The sequence below is a fragment of the Chrysemys picta genome, chromosome 15 (assembly GCF_011386835.1).
Source record: "Chrysemys picta bellii isolate R12L10 chromosome 15, ASM1138683v2, whole genome shotgun sequence".
NCBI classification, from domain to species: domain Eukaryota; kingdom Metazoa; phylum Chordata; order Testudines; family Emydidae; genus Chrysemys; species Chrysemys picta.
The window spans coordinates 15,435,573-15,457,197 of NC_088805.1; the positions used below are offsets into that span (position 1 = coordinate 15,435,573).

General features: G+C 49.4%; 1 protein-coding gene across 1 annotated transcript in view; it reads right to left on the reverse strand.

The window, feature by feature from the left end:
- Positions 1–1,705: 1,705 nt before the first annotated feature.
- Positions 1,706–21,625, reverse strand: part of LOC101951551 (carbonic anhydrase 15-like) — a 29,124-nt gene continuing 9,204 nt past the window's right edge. The window contains exons 2-8 of the mRNA XM_005281067.5: positions 15,909–15,944; positions 11,537–11,707; positions 10,884–11,044; positions 10,054–10,146; positions 6,552–6,618; positions 5,709–5,875; positions 1,706–3,665 (exon numbers count right to left, since the gene is read on the reverse strand). Coding sequence (XP_005281124.2) covers positions 3,444–3,665; positions 5,709–5,875; positions 6,552–6,618; positions 10,054–10,146; positions 10,884–11,044; positions 11,537–11,707; positions 15,909–15,944 — 917 coding nt within the window. The 3' untranslated portion in view covers positions 1,706–3,443. The remainder of the gene's footprint in view (positions 3,666–5,708; positions 5,876–6,551; positions 6,619–10,053; positions 10,147–10,883; positions 11,045–11,536; positions 11,708–15,908; positions 15,945–21,625) is intronic.

Sequence of the window (21,625 nt, forward strand, 5' to 3'; positions counted from 1 at the left end):
AACATGTTTGCAAATCTGACATACGAACTATACTCCGGGTTTCTTTCACTACTAAAGTCTGGGATGAAACCAGCAGCTGCTACGGCATGACAGTGCTAGTTAGGACAGGAAATTAAAAAATAAACAGAATTTCTATTCATTCCTTCCCGCCCATTCTTTCCTCTCTTAGAAGATGATCTGAGTTATTATTTCCAGAATTCAGGAAGGGACAAGACTAAAGTCTGAAATTTCAGCACATAAATGATGAACATCCCAATTCCCACCCCCCACCCCCCGCCATGGCACCGCTAGTCCCTGTCCTCAGCAATGAAGGGCGGCGGGGAACAGAAGAGCAGGTCTGGCAGGTACACTTTCATTGCATTTCAGTCATTTTAGCCTTAACAGTTTCCTCTAGCAGGCGACCAACTGCGTTCCCCTGCCAGACCAGAGGATTCACTATGTGGAGATGTCGCTCTTGACAGAAATAAAAAACAAGGTGAAGGCTGGTACGGCCAATTTGTGTTATACTCTCGGCAGTGCCTTAAGAGGAGACTGAAAGGCTGGATTCCCCTCTCACTGACACAGTGTGAATCAGGAGTGACTCCAATTAAGTCAATAGATTTGGTGTAAACAAGAGGAGGAATCGGGCCCTTCAACTCAAAGTCCCATGCCTCATCACCCGTAGGAAACACTTAGCCCATGAGGAACACCCTGCGGGAGTGTCCAGAAGCTACAAACCATCCATAGATGGTGTCCCCCGTGCTTCCTCCCTGATGTGTGGGTCTACACCTGAATTCAGCTGCTTGCAGTTCCATGTCTCCGACGAGAGAATACTCAGGTACCATCTAACCCTCTGGCCTGTGCTTTGAAACGAGGGCTAAAAAATCCAGCCCGGTTTATGGCAAGGCTGGGGGATGACAAATTCCTAGTGCTCTAGGTGCCAGGGGCCTAGATAAGGCCACCAAGCCTTCCAGGAAGGGAACCTGAATTTTCATGGGGAAAAAACAAAACAAAACAAAAAAAACATTTTGATAAAAATCTTCCAGGCTTTTTTATCCATCAAAGTAAGGGGGCAGGGGGTGGTACAAGCCCCTGTTCGGTTGAAAGCTACTAAAGGGTGAGTCTTTGATCAAAAGATTATCCCAGGCCCACATAAAGTTAATGGATGTGCCATGCACTCTTACAGACTCAAAGGAGAGGGGCAATTAAGCCTGTTTATGTAGAAGAGACACCTACAAAAAATGGAGGGACTACCCAAGGCACATGGCAGGATGGAGCTAAACCGTGTGGGCTGAGGGGTTTCCCTGGTTGCAAACCCAGAGAATAGAATGTTGGTTTTGCTACCTGAGTATGGTAGAGGCGGGAAGCCTGGAGAAGCAATTTTGAGCCTGACCCTGGGCAGAGACAGGGTTTCTTGAGCACAGAGGTCACTGTGGGGAGGGCGGAGGGGGAGAGCAGACTTGGGGATTTCTGAGCAAGAATTTCTGCTGCTGTTTGTTTCTACTGTGTTCAGGGGGAAAAGGACTTTGTGCACATTTTTGGTCACTAAACAAGATCACGCCCAAGAATAAACCTGACTTATATAATTGATTTCGCCTCCTAACGGAAACATCCCCTGCAAGACCTCGAACATTGACTATCCACTACAGCCAAATGGGGCAACCCCCCTGTGCAGGATGCCGCGGAGACGCACAAAGTATCAAATGGAAACCAACAAAAAGCCAGGTGATTCTGACCAGAGATGCAAGAACTCTAGATTTATTACAATTGCATTCTGACATCAGTTAAAAATTTCTTCTCATTCAGCGAAAGCACTGTGTGTGTCATATCATCAGTCACTCCAGTATAGCGCAGCTGGCAAAACCAAAGGGGTCACATTTGTCAATATGCCACTACTGGATGTGAGGCTCCAGTCCTGCAACGCCAGTGCTTAACTTTAAGCAGGTGAGGAATGGGAGAGCTCAATGAGAGTTCTCATGTGCTTAAAGTTACGTGAAAGTCTTGGCAGAATCAAGGTCTTAGTTATTATTTTCTAAACTAGCAATGAACATTCCTTTTCCTTTGATCCCTCACCATTGGCTCTTAAGCAATGTAGGCAGTCATGGGATAAGAGAGAAGTTCCTCTCATGGATCAGGAACTGGTTAAAAGATAGGAAACAAAGGGTAGGAATAAACTGTCAGTTTTCACAGTGGAGAAAGGTAAATAGCAGGGTCCCCCCAAGAATCTGTGCCGGGACCTGTGCTGTTCAACATATTCATAAATGATCTGGAAAAAGAGGTAAACGGTGACGTGGCAAAGTTTGCAGACAATACAAAAATATTCAAGATAGTTAAGCCCAAAGCAGACTGTGACGAGCTGTAAAAGGAATCTCACAAAACACAGTGACTGGGCAACAAAATGGCAGATGACATTCAATATTGAGAAATGCAAAGTAATGCACATCGGAAAACATAATCCCAACTATACATACAAAACAATGGGTGTAAATTAGCTGTTATCCCTCAAGAAAGAGATCTTGAAGTCATCGTAGATAGTTCTCTGACCATATTTGCTCAATGGACAGCAGCAGTCAAAAAAAAATCGAACAGAATGTTAGGAATCATTAGGAAAGGGATAGATAATAACACAGAAAATATCATAATGCCACTTTATAAATCCATGGTATGCCCATACCTGGAATACTGCATGCAGATCTGGTCACCCATCTCCACAATGATTTATTAGAATTGGAAAAGGTACAGATAATGGTAACAAAAATAATCAGGGGTATGGAATAGCTTCCATATGAGGAGGTATAAAAAGACTGGGACTGTTCAGCTTAGAAAAGAGACAACTAAGGTGGGATATGCTAGAGATCTATAAAATCATGACTGGCGTGGAGAAAGTGAATAAGAAATTGTTATTTACCCCTTCACAACACAAGAACCAGGAGTCACCCAATCAAATTAATAGGCAGCTGGTTTAAAACAAACATTAGGAAGTTCTTCTTCACACAATGCAGTCTACCTATGAAATTCATTGCCAGGGAATATTGTGAAGGCCAAAAGGATCACTGGGCTCAAAAAAGAATTAGAGACTTTCACGGAGAATAGGTCCATCAATGGTTATAAGCCAAGATGGTCAGGGATGCAACCCCCGGCTCTGCCTCTCCCTAAGCCTCTGACTACCAGAGCCTGGGATGACAGGGGATGGATCACGCGAGAATTGCATGTTCTGTTCATTCCCTCTGAGGCACCTGGCATTGGCCACTGTCAGAAGACAGGATACTGGGCTAGATGGACCTTTGGTCTGGACCAGTATGGCCGTTCTTATGTACCCCTTGCCAATCTGCTTTCATTTCATTCGTCGTTTTCAGTCCTGTGGCTAGAAAATGATCACAGTGTGGAATCACGGATATGAAGACATCATAAAATAATCACGAATCATTCATGACAAAGAAGGGAGGGAGTCAGGGGAGGGGCCTTTAGGAGGGGCCTGAGAAGTGGACAATCTGGAGAGCCAAGAGCAGAGGAAGGAGCGGGAGGCTGACGCTGGGCATGGCACTGCGGCTGATTGTGGCATCTCTGGACGCAGAGACTTTTCGGTTCTTGAGAGGCTGTGGTGGTCGAAAGTTGTTGGTCATTTTCACTAGAGAGGTGCCGGTGCCATTGGCCGGGAAGTGAACTGTGTTGACAAATGCGTTCAGCTGCAGATGTGAGAGACAGAGATTTCAAGCCACTTCATTATGTTCAGTCAAAATACTTTTCAGGCCCCTGATTCAGCAAAGATTTTAGGCACAAACTCATCTTTAAATACACGTTTAAGTACTTTCTTGAACAGGGATGGACTTAAACACATGGTTCAGGTTAAGCACATGCTTAACTGCTTTGCTAAAGTGGGGCCTAGGCAGACATCAAAATCCATCCCCATGCTTCCCTGTGACTCAGGGTTGCTCACTCTTGGACAAGGCTCCTGATACTTGGCATTTTTCTTAAAGACCCAGCTCCTGGAGTCAAGTGATCCCACGAGAATCTCGGCTTCCAGTAAAGTAAAAAAAAAAAAAAAAGTTTAATCTAGTTCTCACACCTGTGGAGAAACCCTTGAAAACGGGACTTGAGTGCACCCAGCAGCTTAGAAACTAGCAGGTCAAACACAATGAACCTCAGATCATAATTTTTGTAAAATCTCATGATTTTTAAGCCAATCTCATTATTTTTGAGGCCCAACGGATGGCTTTGCAACGCACATGGCTGGCCAGGCGGCACCTGCCTCAGGGAAGCTGGGTTTGCAGAGCAGCACTGAGCCAGGAAAAGAGGACTTTCCACCAGTCTGCCTGTTCCTCTTGGAATCAGGAAAGGGAACCAGCATGTTATCTTGGGGCACCGCTGCCCATACGGCCTTTGCCCAGTGGTCCTACGAGGGAACATGCCAGTGCAGCAGAGCAGTGCACCCGGAGCACAGCTGACTGAACTATTTGTTCTGAACAACCTTTGTGGCAAATGTAGCTCACTTTTGGGAATTGCCAGCAACTGATCCCCAATTTATTCGGCAGGGTTTTGGTGGGGAGGTTGCCAGGATGTTTCTGGAGAGTCTGGGGGTGGAGAGCAGCTTTTCTGTTGCTTTGATTTACTGCCTGGCTTAGTTAATTTGTTCCTGTTCCTGGTTGTGGATTGCCGCTGGCAGGCAACGTGCGCTATCCATATGTGATTTTTTAATGTTGCCTAGTGGTCATGATTGATTAAATTGCTAGAAAACTAGTTAGTTATCAGGACCCTAGAGCTTCTTGTGCAAGTGATTTATTATTGTTTCAATCTAAGAAATAAAACGAAAAGTGGCTACATAAGGCACATGATATTGCTGCAGTCATCCAATCAAGGAGAAGAAACAACTGTATTCACTTTCCGGCACAAAACAGTGAAAATGACCTGGGGCCTCCAGAGCTCGAAGCATGAACTAAACAACTGAGGGTATGTCTACACTACTAGACATGATAAATCGACCCCCGAGCGCTCTCCCATCGACTCCTGTACTCCAGCGCCGCGAGCGGCGCAGGCAGAGTCGACGGGGGAGCGGCAGCAGTCGACTCACCGTAGTGAAGACACCGCGGTGAGTAGGTCTAAGTAGGTCGACTTCAGCAACGTTATTCACGTAGCTGAAGTTGCATAACTTAGATCGATCCCCCGCAGTGTAGACCAAGCCTGAGAGCTGTAACAGGCTGCCATCTTCTGTGGACACAACCCAACAGTGTACCTGACAATTTGGTACACTGGCAACTGCCCAATACTCACTGAAGAGCAAATAATATTACACTACTAATCACAGCAGCAGGAACTCCATGCTCTTATTTTCAAAGATAATGAGAGTGCACACGCTGGGGGGGGGGGGGTGACTCCCCACTGTTTGCCCAGCCCTGACACAGAATAGTGCAGAGTATCGTCCCCAGGAGGAGATGCACCAGGTGAGAACTGCAAAGCCCGTGTTGTTTGGATGCTATTTCCCTTGGGAGCACATGTACTTGAAATTGCTATTTGTGCCCATCTGGAATGGGTTTCAAGTCCAGCACCTGCAGCAGATGGTCCTGTGTGGTATTTCAGTGGGCACGGATGGTAAGAGGAGACAAATTGAGCAGTATCTCTGCTCCCTGAACTGCTGCCCACGAGCTGGGATTGGGAAGGACCTCTGCATACTGAAGACCCTCTGCTGGATTCACCAGAGCAGTAGTTACAACAGAACTGTGATGCACTTTTACCTGAGACTGGCTGATAGGGATGGGCTCCTCAAACAGCGTCCAGACGACAACCTCCGCGCAGTCCGGGGTGGTCAAGGAGCCCTGATAGCGGTAGTACTTGGACAGCTTGGCCATGCTGGGAAGAAGGTTGTTCAAGCAAAATGTGGATGCTAAATCCACAAAATCCCCTTGAGAGAGAGAGAGAATGAAAAGCCATCATCATAAAAGCCCATCCGGGGGATGGATGGCTTGGAAGAGCTGACGTTTCTAAAGCTACAGCGGGCACCATTCAACCCTGCCTCACACCTTGCATCCTTTGCCACCACAGATGCTGCTAGACCGCCAGGTGCAACAGCAGCATCTTGGCTCTGCTTGGCAGACCCTGTGGAGGCTGCCCTCACTGCACCTCCACAAGTCAGTCTACAGGTTACAGTGTGAGCACGGGCAGAAGGGCATCAGGCATGGCTCCTCCCCTAGCACAGAATGAGAACCCAACACGGCATCAGCGGGTCATTGGCTCAGACAGCCCGAAACTGGCCCTGGGTTCCAGACTTTCCACACCAGGCATGGACCCCAGGAAGCTCAGTGCCACTGATTCTTAAAAGGGGCTGTTCACAGCAGAGCATCCTTGAATTAGACAATAGGCAGGCCATATAGATTGATGGCTGGAACACACCTGTGCCCACGTTGTGTTAACCCACCGGGAACAACCCAGTTACACTGTGGCATGGAAATGAGTCAAGGGGTCCTTGAAACCAATGACTGATGCCCCTGCCTATCCCCTTCCCTCCTGCTTCCGGGTTCCTCTACCCCTCTATTCTGCCTGCCCTGGAGTAGAGATGACAGAGGAGCGGGAGGACTCACCTTGATGGGAAATGTTCTTCAGGCCAGCTACAATCGTGTTGTAATTGGAGTTATCAGCATCCGACACCTGCCAAGCATTACAGGGGGAGAATGAACGACCAGCCCAGGGCAGATCTCAAGGATTCTATTTACCAGGGGAGTCCAAATGGTTCCAGACAAAAACTGGGTCCCCCGGAACCCGGGTGCGTTTGCAGCTCTTGTGGACAGCAATGAGTGTCTGGACACCTATGCTTGTGCTGTGCTTCCCCACCTTGGACAATGATGGAGATTTTTATTTCGACAGCACCTGCTAATCTCAAATGATCCAAAGTGCTTACAAACTAACGTGTGAACTATAAAGTTGGCTCACGTCCACCTTCACTGAAACTCAGCCACCTGCAAGGTGTGTGCAATCATTGCTCAGCGACACGCAGCGACTCTACCCAGCAGTGAATAACTGTGTCCTACAGACGCTGCAGGAGTTCTCAGAAGACTGAGGTCAATACCAAGGGGGAATTGGGCCCCGGCACTGGAGTTACCACCCACCTCTTATGAAACATGCCGGAGGATCTTTAGTGACATTTCCCACATGAGGATGCTTTGAAACTTCCTTTACACGCCTATTGGAGATTTCACTGCTGCTCCCTAAGCCATGCCCACAGCGAGCTGCTATTCTGCAAGGGGAAGCAGTACAATAGAAAGCCGGGATGTCAACTTCAGTTCTTAAACAGTAGTTTAATGCTGTCTGCTCAAGCTGTCAGTCAAAACTGCCCTTTCTCTGCCCTGATCTACAGCGGAATGGGGGTGGGGGCGTATTTTTAAATCTCCAAGATTCGGTATGTTTTTGAGTGACAGCTTAATGGGGGAACACTCCAGCAGCCATGTATTGCAGACAAAACTGCAGCCGACGGCTATGATGGGATAAGGATCCCATTCTGATCACAAGACAAAACCCATCTCAGGTTGCTAGATCATAAGCTCCTCTGTGGGGCGGGCGAGATCACTGAACCAGACAACCTCCTGATTACAATCCTATCCCAGCAAACAGCAAAGTAGGTGACTAGGGAGGCCCCCAGGAGACTTGAAGCTCCCACCCGGTGTGCTGCCTGGATAGCTGGTGGGTTAAGCGTCTTTGTGAGATGTGATGCTGGTTTTCACCTCACCGGTACACAACTGGGTCATAGTTACCAGCAAAGAGGCAGAGAGAGAGAGCAGTAGGGGACCAAAACACTTCTCTTTTTTGGGCTGAGAACGAAGCCAAGAAGGCTGAGAGAAAGCGTGGTCTCCTGGTTATAGCAGAGGACTGCAAGTCAAAAGCCGTGGGTTCGATTTCTGTACTGCTACCTCTGATTCACAAGGTGACCTTGGGCAAATCACATTGCTACTCAGGGCCTCAGTTTCCCTGCCTATAAACAAGGAATAATAATCCCCCTTCATCTCTAGTGTTTCAAAGCACTTTGAGGTCCGTGGACAGAAAGCAAGGTTTATTATTATTATTAACAAGACTTTTTTCCATGCTTTGCGTTCTCCCCGTGGAGAGAACAGAGGCAGCTTTCTAAGTGCAGTCACCGTACGTAAACATTTGCACTCCTTTCCTCTTCCCTTATGTCTCACACACACTCCTAGCTCCAGAGAAATGGCGCTGCACTGATATAAACCACACAGGTTCACTCCCACGTCAGTTAATTGAAGTTTTCCCAGAACCCTTAAGCCATTGCGTGCGACTTTCTTTCATAAGCAGCATAATGGGCAGTCAGGAAAGCTATTTTCAATGGTGTTGGCAGGCATCTGGAGCCCCAGCTGCTAACACCATTGTCGGAAGGGGGATATCATATAACTGATTGAAACAAGTCTGATTCAGCCCTCACCATTCACCTGTACTTTGGAGAGCTGGTTACAATGCGACCCGGACTCCAACCACGCTGGCTTTGCACAGTTCATATCCAGGGGAGCAGGGGAAGAGAGCACTGCCCCAGCTGCAACAATGGTCTCTCAAACCTATAAACTCCCAGCTGACCTCCCACTACCTATCTGCTTAACCTTTCAATAGTATTCTTTAAGGTTTATAAAATGTTTTGGACAGAGAGAGCAATCCGACTGGCTGATGATCTCTGTTACGGCACATGTGGCAATGTAGAAGGTTTTGTCTTCTGTGCATTGCACCTTTACATTTCTAAAAATCTACTGGGCTCCATTAGCCGCAGAAGAGACACCCACACTGTGCTCTCTCCTGGAGACTTTAGTTTTGTTCTTTCTTGTTTTATTGCTGCTTCTTAATCACAAATCAGAAGTAATTTAGACTATAAGTGTGTCGTTACTCGGTGTATGGAAAACGTAACTTACGTAATTAATGGACCAAAACCTGCAATGATCAAAATTCAGATACAGAAATGCACCTGCAGCGTTCAAGTGCTTTACTGAGTCTGGAACGTTACTTGCAATCCAGAAAAGGCTAAGTGTGTGCTAAAGCCTATTCTTTCTAGAAGGAAATGATCGATAGGGTCCATCTAACACCATGACCCTCTTTATGAATTCCAGGTCGTTTTTCACTCTTGGGCACGTCAAACTGCAGCAAAAAGCACATGGTTCTTAGGAGCTGCAATGACAGCCAGAAGGTGAATGTTTTCAGAAATGGAAATGTGTGACTTTCCGCACGCTAAGTGGCCTGGCGCTGGAATGAGCAATGGGGCAACTCTCAGGACAGAACAGCCTTTGAACGAAATGAGAACTTGGCTACATTCTAGGCAGCTCCCAACAGCAAGGTGAACCAGGCTGTGTTAAAATACACATTTGTCCATTTGCTTTACAAAAACAGGGAACCCCCATGACCGCCTCAAGATGCCACATTCGGTTTAGCGGCAGTTCAACTCAGTGGTGATTTCTACTCTGTCCAGAGGGTTTGCGTTCTTGGGTTATTCTTCCGTTGGGGGTGAATTTCAAACCTTTCCCTGCTGCATTCCATCGGATGCACCAGGCACAGAGGCTGCATTTTGCCCTGTTCCCCAGCACTCGATGCAGCAGTTACATGGTAAATTAAAATCTCAAATCAGAGATTAAACCAATAGTTACCGCTAGGGTACAGTGAACGCAGTGACTTTGAAGCGAGCCACAGACGTGTTTCTCAGGCCTGGCAGCACACAGCCTGCGAACTGAAGATTCGCAGCACACCTGAGCTGTGACAATCAGACCCCAGGGCACCGCGTCTGTGCTGCGGGAATGTTTCCATCCGCATTGGAGGCAAAGTGCCATTTCTGGTGCTGGTTAAAGGGGCTGACTTGGCAGCGTCAAGGGTCTTTAGACCCAGAGTGGGTACTCTCCGGGCAACGTCCCGCCTGCGTGCCCCAGCCTGAGGGTCTCTCTCTAGATTGATGCCATGGTGCCATGTGCCAGTTCAACACAATCAAGGGGATTTTTGTTTATTAAAGGGCCTAGCACGCAGGCTACTCTCTGCCACCTCCTCAGGGTCACTTGGAGGAATCTGGCCATGAACGTGCAAGCCAGGGGCAGGGTGTTTTTGACGTACCTTGTACAAGAAGCCCAGGACAGCCAGCCCATTCGGATGCCCTTTGGCCTCGTTGAAGGTTTTGTACTTGGTGTTCATGTGAACAAGGTGCAGCTAAAGAGGAAGAGACACAGAAGGAGGGTGAGACCTGTTCCAGGCCATTGTGGTATTTCATAGGCGCCAACTTTCTCCAGTGCCAGTGGGTGCTCGCGCCACCTCCGCCCTGGCCCCGCCCCTGGCCCCGCCCCCATTCCAACCCCTTCCCCAAAGTCCCTGCTGCAACTCCGCTCCCCCCCGCCCCTATTGGATCCCTTCCGCAAATCCCCACCCCAGCCTTGCCTCTTCCCCCAGCGCGCCGCATTCCCCTTCCTCCCCCCTCCCTCCCTGCCCCGCAAAACAGCTGTTTCGCAGTGCAAGCACTGGTAGGGAGGGGGGAGAAGCAGGATGCAGCGGCACGCTTGTGGAGGAGGCAGAGGCGAGCTGGAGCAGGGGGCAGGGCCACAGGGAGCTGCCGGCACTAATTTTTCTCCATGGGTGCTCTAGCGCCGGGGTACTTTGTTTTAAGGCTCTAGCCCCTTTGGTGTTTTAAGGCTGCATTAAAATTTCATTCATTTTTTCATTGAAGTTTTCCAGGGGGACAGGGGAGGATATTTTCCAACCAGCTCTGCCAAACACAAAATCCAGAGAGATGTGGGTTCACCAGGGGTTTGCTGAACCTAAGATATACACATTTATCTGGGGTCTTGTGCACAGTCTGAATCATTATCTTTGTCAGCAACAGGTGGAGTTCTCAGCAATATGCAACTATGAACTACAACTCCCATGAGGCATGACCACCTCTCCCCACTTACCTCCATGGGGAACTGGTGTCCGTCAATGGTGTGCTCCGAGCCGTTCCCCTTGAGGTTCCCCCAATGGAAATGAAACTGCAGGGCTCGGTACTTCTCATGAAGCACCCCAATAGTGATATTGATATGTTCGCTCACAGACACGCCTTCCAGTCTCATCACCACTGTAAACGGACCAGGGCGAAGTTACAGAGGGGAAACACATGGCTGCAATCCCACCAGCCTCACCCAGGACAGCGGCGACCTCTCATGTACACAAAGCAGATGGGGTAGGGGTGGCTGGGAGCGTGGGAGTGAATGCATGTGAATGGAGGAGCACATAAAAGAGTCCAATCAGCCAGCTCACCCCTCTGTAATTTCCATGCAGCTGGGCAAACCTCAAGGCCATTCTTCTCAGGCACAATGCATTCTCAGGTTAATAACAGAGCCAGATGCAAGACCGTGAACTGCTCTGGGCAGGGATCATGTTCTGTGTTTGTCCAACACCTAGCACGCACCATGGGATCCTGGGCCATGACAGGGCTCCCAGGTGCTACCACAGTAGAAATAATAAATATATCATACTGAAGGGAATCCTGCGGCGAGTCACGCCCTGGATCAGAGAGTTTGAGGGGCCAAGGAAGGAGGGAGAGAGGGAGTCTGGCACAAATACCCACCCGTGTGCCCGTTGTTCATGAGCCTCCACTTGCCCGGCGGGGCCTGGTCATAACCCTCAAAGAGGACGTCTCCTAGGTTCCTGTCCCTCTGCACTTTACGCCTGTCAATGTTAATGGGCGACTGGTTATCTCCTCCACAGCCCGCTGCCAGATCCTTCCAGTACCTGGGGCCTGGAGAGAGAGAGAGAGTGGGGGGGAGGGAAGTGGGTAAAACATGGGCCACATGGGGACAACCTACTGTGAAGTGAAGGGTCCTGGTGTCGTCCCGTGAGGACGCCAGCGAGAGCAGCTTCCTGGGCATATGTTAAAATGGAGCTGGGTTTGCCAAGGGCTCCTGGCTTTCCTGCTTTCAACAAGCAAGTGCTGGTAAATGCAGCACGTCCGCCCGCGAGTGCTCTCTGGCCGCAAAGGACACAGCGCACGCCAGCGCTTTCATTAGCCTCTCCCTCCATGGCCCCCCGCCCCACCCCACGAGAGACGGCCGCTCGCTTAGCCGACCTTCATGAATAGTAATGAGACAGGTCTTAGTCAAGCCTCATTCATAATTCAGCAGGATTTCCTCGCTGGGCCAGGGCCTATATTTAGCCTGACAGGCGGCCCCTATTCTCTGAGCTAGAGTTACAGACCCTGAAGAGCAGGCTGCTTCCACTAGTAGCTTCCTCGCTGGGTTTGGTTTCTTCTTCCCCCCGCTCCTCCCACGTCTCCCCTGGAGAGGTTCTTCGCACCCAGCCGCACCCCTCTCAGCCCCACCCCTTCGCCCTGCTTCGGCCGTCTTTCCCCGCCACACACAGCCCCCTCAGACACCGAGGCCTCCTCACCCTGTCTGGTCAGGGCTGTTCTCATGGGTCTGTGCGCTAGCAACCATTTGGGTTCTCCACAGCTACCATGATGGTCACCTGTAAGCCTGAGGCCTTCGCACCAAGGCAGCGCAAACTCTTGCCCTACACCTCTGATAAGCCATCCCATAAGGCCACGAACACAAACGCGTCACTGGGCTACCGCAGTCGGCACCGCCTCGGCGATGGAACGTAGCAATGGAAGGGAACCGGTGCCCAGTGATTGAGGAACCATCACAACACCACCGGTGAGCCCGATGGCAGCAAACGGCTGGCTCTGCTGTCTACAGCTGTAGGCTGCCAGGGAGCTGGGATTGTTTCAGTGGAAACCATGGTGAGTAACATTAATCTGCGAGGTGCGTAACCTTGTAACGAGGAAGGAAGCCAGACAGTCTCCCTGATCAGTAATGTTTTGGCTACTGAAATCCAGCCGCTGCACTTTAGAATGAGCGGCACAATGGAACATCTGCTTTACTGAAGCGGCCCAGAGGCTGGGAGGAGAAGATACCACAATTAAAGCAGAACACTAAGCCAACACATCAGCAGTCCGCCCACTTGCCACATCAGCTGGAGCCCAGGAACGACGTCACGGAGATTTGGCTGTCTCTGAACCGAAGGGGGGGGCGGGGGGGGGTCAGGGCCTTACTCCTATCACTGGACAGTCAGGAAGGCACTTGGACGCCCATGGGGCAAAGCGGCTGGGTCCTTTCCTTTTGCGCCACACCTGATCAGCGTCAGGCACTGAAACAGCATTCCAGAGGGAGTGGTGCTATTAGCCCCATTTTACAGATGGGAAACAGAGGCCGAAAGCCACTAAGTGACTTGCCCAAAGGCCCACAAGAAATCTGCGGCAGATCAGGGAACTGAATCATGCTCTCCCAAAGCTGGCGCCCAAACCACTGGGCCATATTACCACTCACGCATAGAAGGACGGTGAGGAGCGTGCCCATATGTCTCAATACAGATGTGCTTCATTGATACAACTAAGAGTGATAGGATGGAGGTCTATAAAATCATGAATGGTGTGGAGAAAGTGAATAAGGAAGTGTTATTAAGGTTTTTAAGATCAGGCTTGACAAAGCCCTGGCTGGGATGATTTAGTTGGGGGATTGGTCCTGCTTTGAGCAGGGGCTAGATGACCTCCCTGAGGTCCCTTCCAACCCTGATATTCTATTATTCTATTTACCCCTTCACGTAACACAAAAACCAGGGGTCACCCAATGAAATTAATAGGCAGCAGGTTTAAAACAAAGCAAAGGAAGTACTTCTTCACACAATGCCAGTCAACCTGCAGAACTCATTGCCACATTATGTTGTGAAGGCCAAAAGGATCACTGGGCTCAAAAAAGAAATAGAGAAGTTCATGGAGGATAAATCCATCAATGGCTATTAGCCAAGATGGTCAGGGATACCACCCCATGCTCCAGGTGTCCCTAATCCTCTGACTGCCAGCTGCTGGGACTGGACGACAGGGGATGGATCACTTGAGAATTGCCCTATTCTGCTCATTCCCTCTGAAGCACCTATCATTGACCACTGTTGGAAGACTGGATACTGGGCTAGATGGACCATTGGTCTGACCCAGCATGGCCGTTCTTATAACAACATGTACTAAATGGCAGGCTTCAAAAATCACACTAGTCCTTACAGGGCCACATATATGTCAGAAATAAAATACCGCACAGATACACCTATAAGTCCTCAAAGAAGTCACTCTCCTGTATAAGTCCAATACTGGCATATAAAATGTACACTAGTTATATACCATTCCCATGGAAGTTACCCGTTTTGGTTACACTTTATATTAAGACTCCATTTTATAAATAGTTTATAAAGAGTTAATAAATGATTCATAGATGTTATAAGTATGTTACAGACATGAACAGTACGTGTGATAGATGGCACATCATTCAGAGGCATTATAAATGGCTATACGCCATGGTTATAAACAACCTGCTGAACTCTAACAATTGATTAACCATTCATTTAAACATTTATTAAGCTTTTTAACACTTTATAAACTATTTATAACCGCTCCTTTGATATCAAGTGTGACTGACATTTTAGATGTATAATTATATTTTAGTATGGGTAAAGCAACCAGTTTATTTTCCTGGTGACATAGTAAAGGGCGTATCTGGCCTCTGAAATGTAACCGTCCACCCCACGCTGTGTTTCCCAGGCTCTTCCCAGCGCAGAGCTGGGCGGTGAGCATACACGTCAGACTGCCGGGCTGACGTTTCACATCCCATCTCTGTTTTCTCTTTAGGGTAGCAGGATATTGACTAATGTTGCTGACTTCTGGCCTCTGCTCAGAGCCTGGCACCATTCGCACTGCTCAACAGCCATTTTCTATTTACAAATCAAATCTTGTCCTCAGCAAAAATGGGGAAGCCGAGTGCAAATGGCTCCTTTCCCTCAGCCTGGCCCTGCAGTTCTCTGTACAGGGGGTCCCATTCCAACGCACCCCCCTGCTGTCCAGGGAAGCTCTGACCACACGCATCCACAGCACCCTGAGCATGACACTTAAAACCAAATCCCACGCCTGGGGGAAGTGAAGGACTCCCAACCGAGCGAGCGAGACGTGACAAATGAACGGGGCCTGGCAGGGCTGCCGGTAGCTCTCGACTCAGTGTCGGCTCAGAGCAAAGCAATGCAACAGTTGCTCTGAATTTAGTGAGACCCTGAAATCCTTTTGGGCCAGGAGCAAAGAGAGCCATGGAGTTAGGCATGACAAAGAGGAGAGTCACTGGAAAAAACACACGGTGCGGAGCTTCTCCCGAGAGCCATGTCAGGAGTGGACATGCACAATACTTCAGTGTTAAAGTTACGGGGAAACCTCCTGATCCCAGGGGCCAACACAGGCCTCACCTCCACAGCAATGCAGAATATAGGCTCCCCTGCTAACTGCCTCTCAAGCTGTCCCTAGGGTCACTGACCCCAGCTCGGACGGATCTGCTTATTTGATATATTAGCATGTGGGCAATTTAGGCTTCAATGTGCACCCAAAAAATTCACACGTTAGCACCATATGGGTTCACTTCTCCTTCCCTTAGTCGGGTTTCCCACGGTGAATTAGATCACACGTTGTCCCAGTGCTCGCACCACTGTTCCAGGGCTCTACCTGGCCCAGAATATTTATGCAAAAATTTAAAAAGACCCAAAATGCCTGACTCTGGGCGGATGTATTCTGCTCGTGCACCAGTGCAAAGGCCCTGACTTCAGGGGAGACAGCCCTGATTTAGCCTGGGGGGGAGAGGGAGCTGGATTAGGTTCAATGGGAATAACCACGTAGGTGCTTTGCAAAAAGTAATTTAAAAATCTCTCTGAACTCTAGGGTTGCAAGGGCAGTTTTAGGTACTGCAGCTACCGTGATCTCTGCCCCCCGGGGCCATGCACGCACGTTCACACCCCACGAATGTTCACATACCACGCACATTCACACGGTCTTCAGACCCGGGCGTGCACACGGACACACTGCCCCAGCACACTTGCCCTCCGCACACCCCCCCACTTGAAACAATTTCTGTACTCACCACATTTGAGATCCTGTGAATCGTAGCACCAGGGAACTGCAAGAGAGAGAAGAATTCAGAATACAGGCTGGTAGGAATGGAAAAAGTTGGCGTTAAAATTCACAGGTTTTCGCAGGGGCAAAGAGCTCGTTGCGGTCTCACTTTTCCTGACCCATCATTCTAAGCAGCCATGAAGGGTTTGCAGAAAAACATGCAGTTAGATGCACAGAGCTTGACGTGGGCCTGATTCTACAGGGCCATAGCCTCAAAAGCCCCCAGGTGACTTAGCGGAGTTGCTCCTTAGCAGCCCAGGAATTTAAATAAGACGGATCCACATGGAGCCCTCTTGTGGTCACCCATCAGAATAACAGTCCCCACAAGCAGGAGATACGGAGATACTGCAGCTACCGTGATCTCTGCCCCCCTGCGCCGAGCGCCAGGCTTCCTGACCTGCCCGTGACTGATGTGTCGGGGGATGGAGGAGATCACAGGAATTACCCAGCACTGTTTTCACAGCCGATTCTTGCCCGGTTTCAGCAAGTTGTCCATTCCTGCCTGGGCTGGGCTGTCACTGAAATGTACCCATGGTCATTTTGGCAACAGGTTATCGAGGTTTTGGTGACATTTTCTCTTTTTTTGCAGACACTGGATTTTGCTAAAACCAGCCGTTTTAGAGGTAAATTTGGACCAATAATTAGCTGAATTATCAAAACCTCTGTCACTAACGCAGTGTGACCACCCCTTAAATAACGTGACCCTGGCTGGAACATTAGCGTAGTGAATGTGATCATACCTCCTTCTCACAGCAGTGCCCAGCCAGTATAAAAGCTTGCCACTTACTGAGCCCAACAGGTGCTCTCCTTCCGCACCAGCGGTACAGACTAGGGCTGCAAGGTTTGAACCCTGCCAACCAGGGCCGGCTCCAGGCACCAGCACAGCAAGCAGGTGCTTGGCGCAGCCAACGGAGAGGGGCGGCACATCCGGCTCTTTGGCGGCGGGTCCCTCAGTCCCTCTCGGAGGGAAGGACCCGCCGCCGAATTGCCGCCAAAGAATGAAGCGACAGCAGTAGAGCTGCTGCCGAAGTGCCGCCGATTGCGGCTTTTTTATTTTAATTTTTTTTCGCCGCTTGGGGCGGCAAAAACGCTGGAACCGGCCCTGCTGCCAATGACCAGAACGTGAGTGGTCCCACTGACTTCTAGCAGACTAGTCACTGAAGTGAAACATATGCCCATTTGCAGGACTGGACCGGTATGTGGCTACAGCTTGTTCTATGAGCACCATATTTTATTGCCGTTATTTCGGTGAATGCCTCAGTGACCTTCTAATTACAAAGGCTTTGGAAATGACCAGTGATGGTAGCCCCCGTTCTTCAGGGCATGGCCGGGCTGCGAGGAGGATTAGCTCCACCCCAAGCTCCATCCCAAGCCCATCCCCCCACCACGTTCACACCCGAGTGCCCAAAAGCCAGCATGCAACAACATACCTGCCCCCTTTCTCCTGAGGCCTACAGCAGCGGAGCAGGAAAGTAAAGGGGAAGAGGGTTGAAAATCAGTACATGATACACCTAATCCAGCGTCACACCGATGCACTCCACGCAGTTCAAATGGAACAGGTCTGTCCTCCAGGTCATCATTACTATAACTAGCATTGGAGCAGCTACATTGGTAATCTGGGGTTTATCCAGGGCCGTAGCAACAAAGAACGTGGCCCCCTCCGAACGGTGGCCCCCTCCGAACATATGTCCAGGCGGGGCCCCTTACAATGCAGAAACTGGAATGCGGTATTTATTTTGCCACTTTTAGGGGCCCCCTTCCTTGCGGGGCCCCCTCCGGTCGGAGGGTACGGAGGGAGCTCGCTACGCCTCTGGGTTTATCTTTGTCCAAAAATATTTGCCCAAAGGAAAAACGGATGCTAAACCGATAGAGAAGGGGGATATGTGAAGAACAAACCTACTAGAACCCCTTTTTACCGAGCATTTTAAATCTTATTCTTCCTGCATCCAGTACCAGGCCCATAGTACTGGCCTTCTGCTTGCTACCGTTCAGCATCTTCTGTCCGAGACGCGGCACGAGGAAGGACTGAGCTATCCAACAGCAAACACCTCTCATGCTCACGCAGGACACCTCACGCATGCTCATGCAGGCTTTTTGAGCCTCTCAGGGCAGCACCAGAGGGTTCAGTCCAAAAGCACTTTGGGCTGTAGCCTGTCTTCCTTCCACAGGCCTCATTCCATTCACTGCCAGGGGAGTTTTGCCTCAAAACCATTGATGGGCTTGAGCCCTTCTTGTACTTCATGGGACTGCGGATCTCCTCTTCCCTGCAGCATACAGCAACTGCCCAGGCCCTTCACACACACATATAAGGGAGACACGCATTAAACTGAATCTCATTTGTATAGATCACGCTCATAGTTCTAGCCTCTCTAGATCCCTTTGTGTTAATTCTCTGTCCTCGCCAGCAATTGTGACGCCACCCAAATATCACCTGTACATTTCAATCATGTGCTTTTCACCCCTTCTTCCAGATGACTGTAGAAGACGCTAATTAAGACTGGATCTACCCTCTATCCCTGCAATACCCGCCCTAGAATCGCCTGCCAGACTGATACGCTGCCATTCATCACTGCTTTGTTTATGGTGCTGCCACGGGTTTGGATCTGTGTCACTAATCCTGGCCAGTCCGGTTGGAATTAATTATGAGAGCAAGATTTCATGAGACCCTATATCAACATGCTTCAGTGAACGTCAAACACAATAGGCAGTTGTCTGCATGCCTTTCATCCACTGACACCATTGTTCTGCTATCAAAGGAACACACTAGTTCATCGGGCCGGATCTGTTCTTGAATCCATCCTGCTAAGTGCTCATGAACTATGGTTCTCTTCTCTCTAGGTGTTTCATGATTCAGTCCCCGCTTTATAACTGTTGTGCTGTTTTACTAAGAAGATCTGCAGGTTGGCAATTGCCAGGATCACTCCTACTTCATTTTCTCTGTGCTTTTTCTCCAGTCTTCCATCAACTCTCCAGCATCATCCTCTCTGTCAGTTCTGAACACATCAGGGTTTTGTGATGCAGAGTAAGCAATCTGCATACGTTCCAATTAGTCCCCTACTTGTTCTTTAGGGACAGTTCATTTTACATGTCACCCTAAATTAATTATTATCTAGCAATGATCATCATCGCTATTATGACAGTAGTACCTAGGTGTCACACCTGACTTCAGGGCACCGTTGTGAGAGGTGCTGGGAAAACCCATAGTCAGAAACAGTCCCTGCCCTAAAGAGCTCACCATCAAAGTAGACATGACAGACAGAAGGCAGGAGACAAGAACTGAGCTCCTCATCCCTGCTCCAGCCCCTGTACGCCAGGTGAAAGGGATGTGGCAGCATCCAAGGGCTCTACATGCCCTGTTGCTGGCTAATAAAGAATTCTCCCATCCAGACAGGGTGGGAGACAGCCAGAGGGCTGCTTTCAAGAGGAGGAGGAGGACAGACTATGGCAGGGGAAAGAGCGGATGAAGGGGACAGACTAGGAGGAGAGCTGGGGAGGACACACTGGAGGGGGGAGAATAGGGGGCAACAGCTTCCTGTCCAATTACAATAAACGCCTTCCTGTCTCAGGCATTTCCCTGTCTTCTTCCCACCCCAAAAAGACAGCAACAAGCTCTCATAAAATCCACCCTCTCTTTAGCACTTGTGTTCAATTCCTCATCATCATTTTTACTGGACCAATTTTCCCTTTTATCTTCTGCCTATTAATAATAGATCTAAAGAGACCTTTCTTAGGAGCGGAGATCTTCGCTGCAATCCAGCATTCAATATTAGCTTTTGCTCCTCTAATTATCCCTGTAACCTGCTTTTGTTTATTTTTATAGCTCTCGCAATCCTCTCCCTGAGCAGATTGATTAGATTTTTAACCTCCTTATAATTGCTTGTCCTGTTCTTTACATCTCCACTTAACCAGACTGGCCTTTGTTGCCCTTTTGTGTGTTTACTCTGGATTTAATCAAGATGAAAAATTCAGCAACAGTCCCCTCCCAGCTCGTTTCACATATTTCCACATTCCATTTCCAGACACCCCTTTCTCCTTCCCACAACGCTTCGCACTTCTCAGCCACGGACAGCAAAGCCCCTTCCGTGGCAGCACAGAGTTTTAATGGACTTGCTCAAGGTCATACAGAAAGTCAGTGGCAGAGATGTGAACAAGGCTCAGGAGGGCTGTTTCCCATCTGGTGCCATGCCAGCTGGGCCATGGGGTCTCTCTAACTTCCCATTACTGTTGTTACTCATATATTACAGTTGTCCCCAGAGGCCTCAGTCAAAGCCCCATTGCACAAAGTACTGTGTGTACGCACACTAGATTGTTAGCTCTTTGGGGCAGGGACTAAATACAAAATGAGAGAACAGGGAGCTATAACAGATGGGGCAGCACAAGGTAACAAGGACATGATTAAAGCTCAGTAAGGAGCAGTCACAGCACGCCAGCCTTCAATGATCCAGCAATGATGGACTCACACGACCCTCAAGGTTCTACAACCTACCCCACCCATCACTCATCCATGGCTCGATGGCTAACGAGGTGACCACCTTGGCTGCTGCAGCGAATCGTGTCCCCCCAGGAGAAAGCTCTCTTGCTGAGTTCTCACAATCCGTAACTGAGTCATTAGAACCTACAGTCCTCGTTTCTAACCCTGGCACTGGGGAATAAACCTCCTGGTCCATTGGCCTGAGGCTCCTACAGCAATAGATAAGTGTCACCCAACCGACCACACTGTCCTTTTCTGATGCCGTGTTAAAGCGAACTGTTTCCTTCCTTTCTCTCTGCATGGCCCTTCGCAGGTTTCGTTAGTCTTCTCTCCGAAAATGAAAGCCACCCGTAGCCACTTTCTTTAGTCCTGGGGTCTTTGTCCCAAAACTACCCATGGAAATTGTGATTCTGTTTCTCACTTTGCCCTGGTTATTGGTAGCTTGGCTGTTTTTCTTACCCCCCTCCCCCCTTAACCTCCCACACACACACACCCGACTGTCTCCAAGGAAATCCACTGGTTATTTGTTTGTTCTCTTTTCAGAAACTGCCGAGCTGGCAGGCAGGCAGCATGCAGCCCCGTATTCATCATTTTCTAATTTACTGCAGCTAAACTATCACTCGGTCCCCAAGGCTACAATGGATCCTGCTCCAGCTTCGTCACGTTGGCTGATTTGTTTCTCTCCAAAGCTCTGGGACGACGCACTGAAACGTCTTGGCACTCAGTCATTCTCCTGCTCCCTGGACCTCTGTCCCCCGAGCCAGAGGTGGGGATGAATTTCAGTTTGGGCGCAAGGAACTGTCCAGGTGGTTTGGGGAAATGTTGATCTCCTGCCTTTGGGACCTCTGCATCTGTCCGTGTGAGCCTTGAGTCTGATCCGTCTCAAAACCAAACATCTGCCAAGCCCTGCTTCCTCCCACCCCTCCCAGACACAGCTGCCCTGGCCCCCAGTGACTTGCCATCTCCTGCCCTCCTCTCACACATACACACAGTGGAGTGGCAGCCTGAGCCATCACCATTAGCTTAGGCCTAGGTGATAAGCGACCTGCATAGCACAGTGAAAGAGGCCATGCTGGCTAGTTGTTAGCACATGGTGCTGGGAGTCAGGACTCCTGCGTTCTACTCCCATCTCTGATGCTGCCTTGCTGTGCAATCACTCAGGGACAAGTCTGACCTCAGTTGTCTCCAAAAGCCAAACTCATGAACACAGAGCC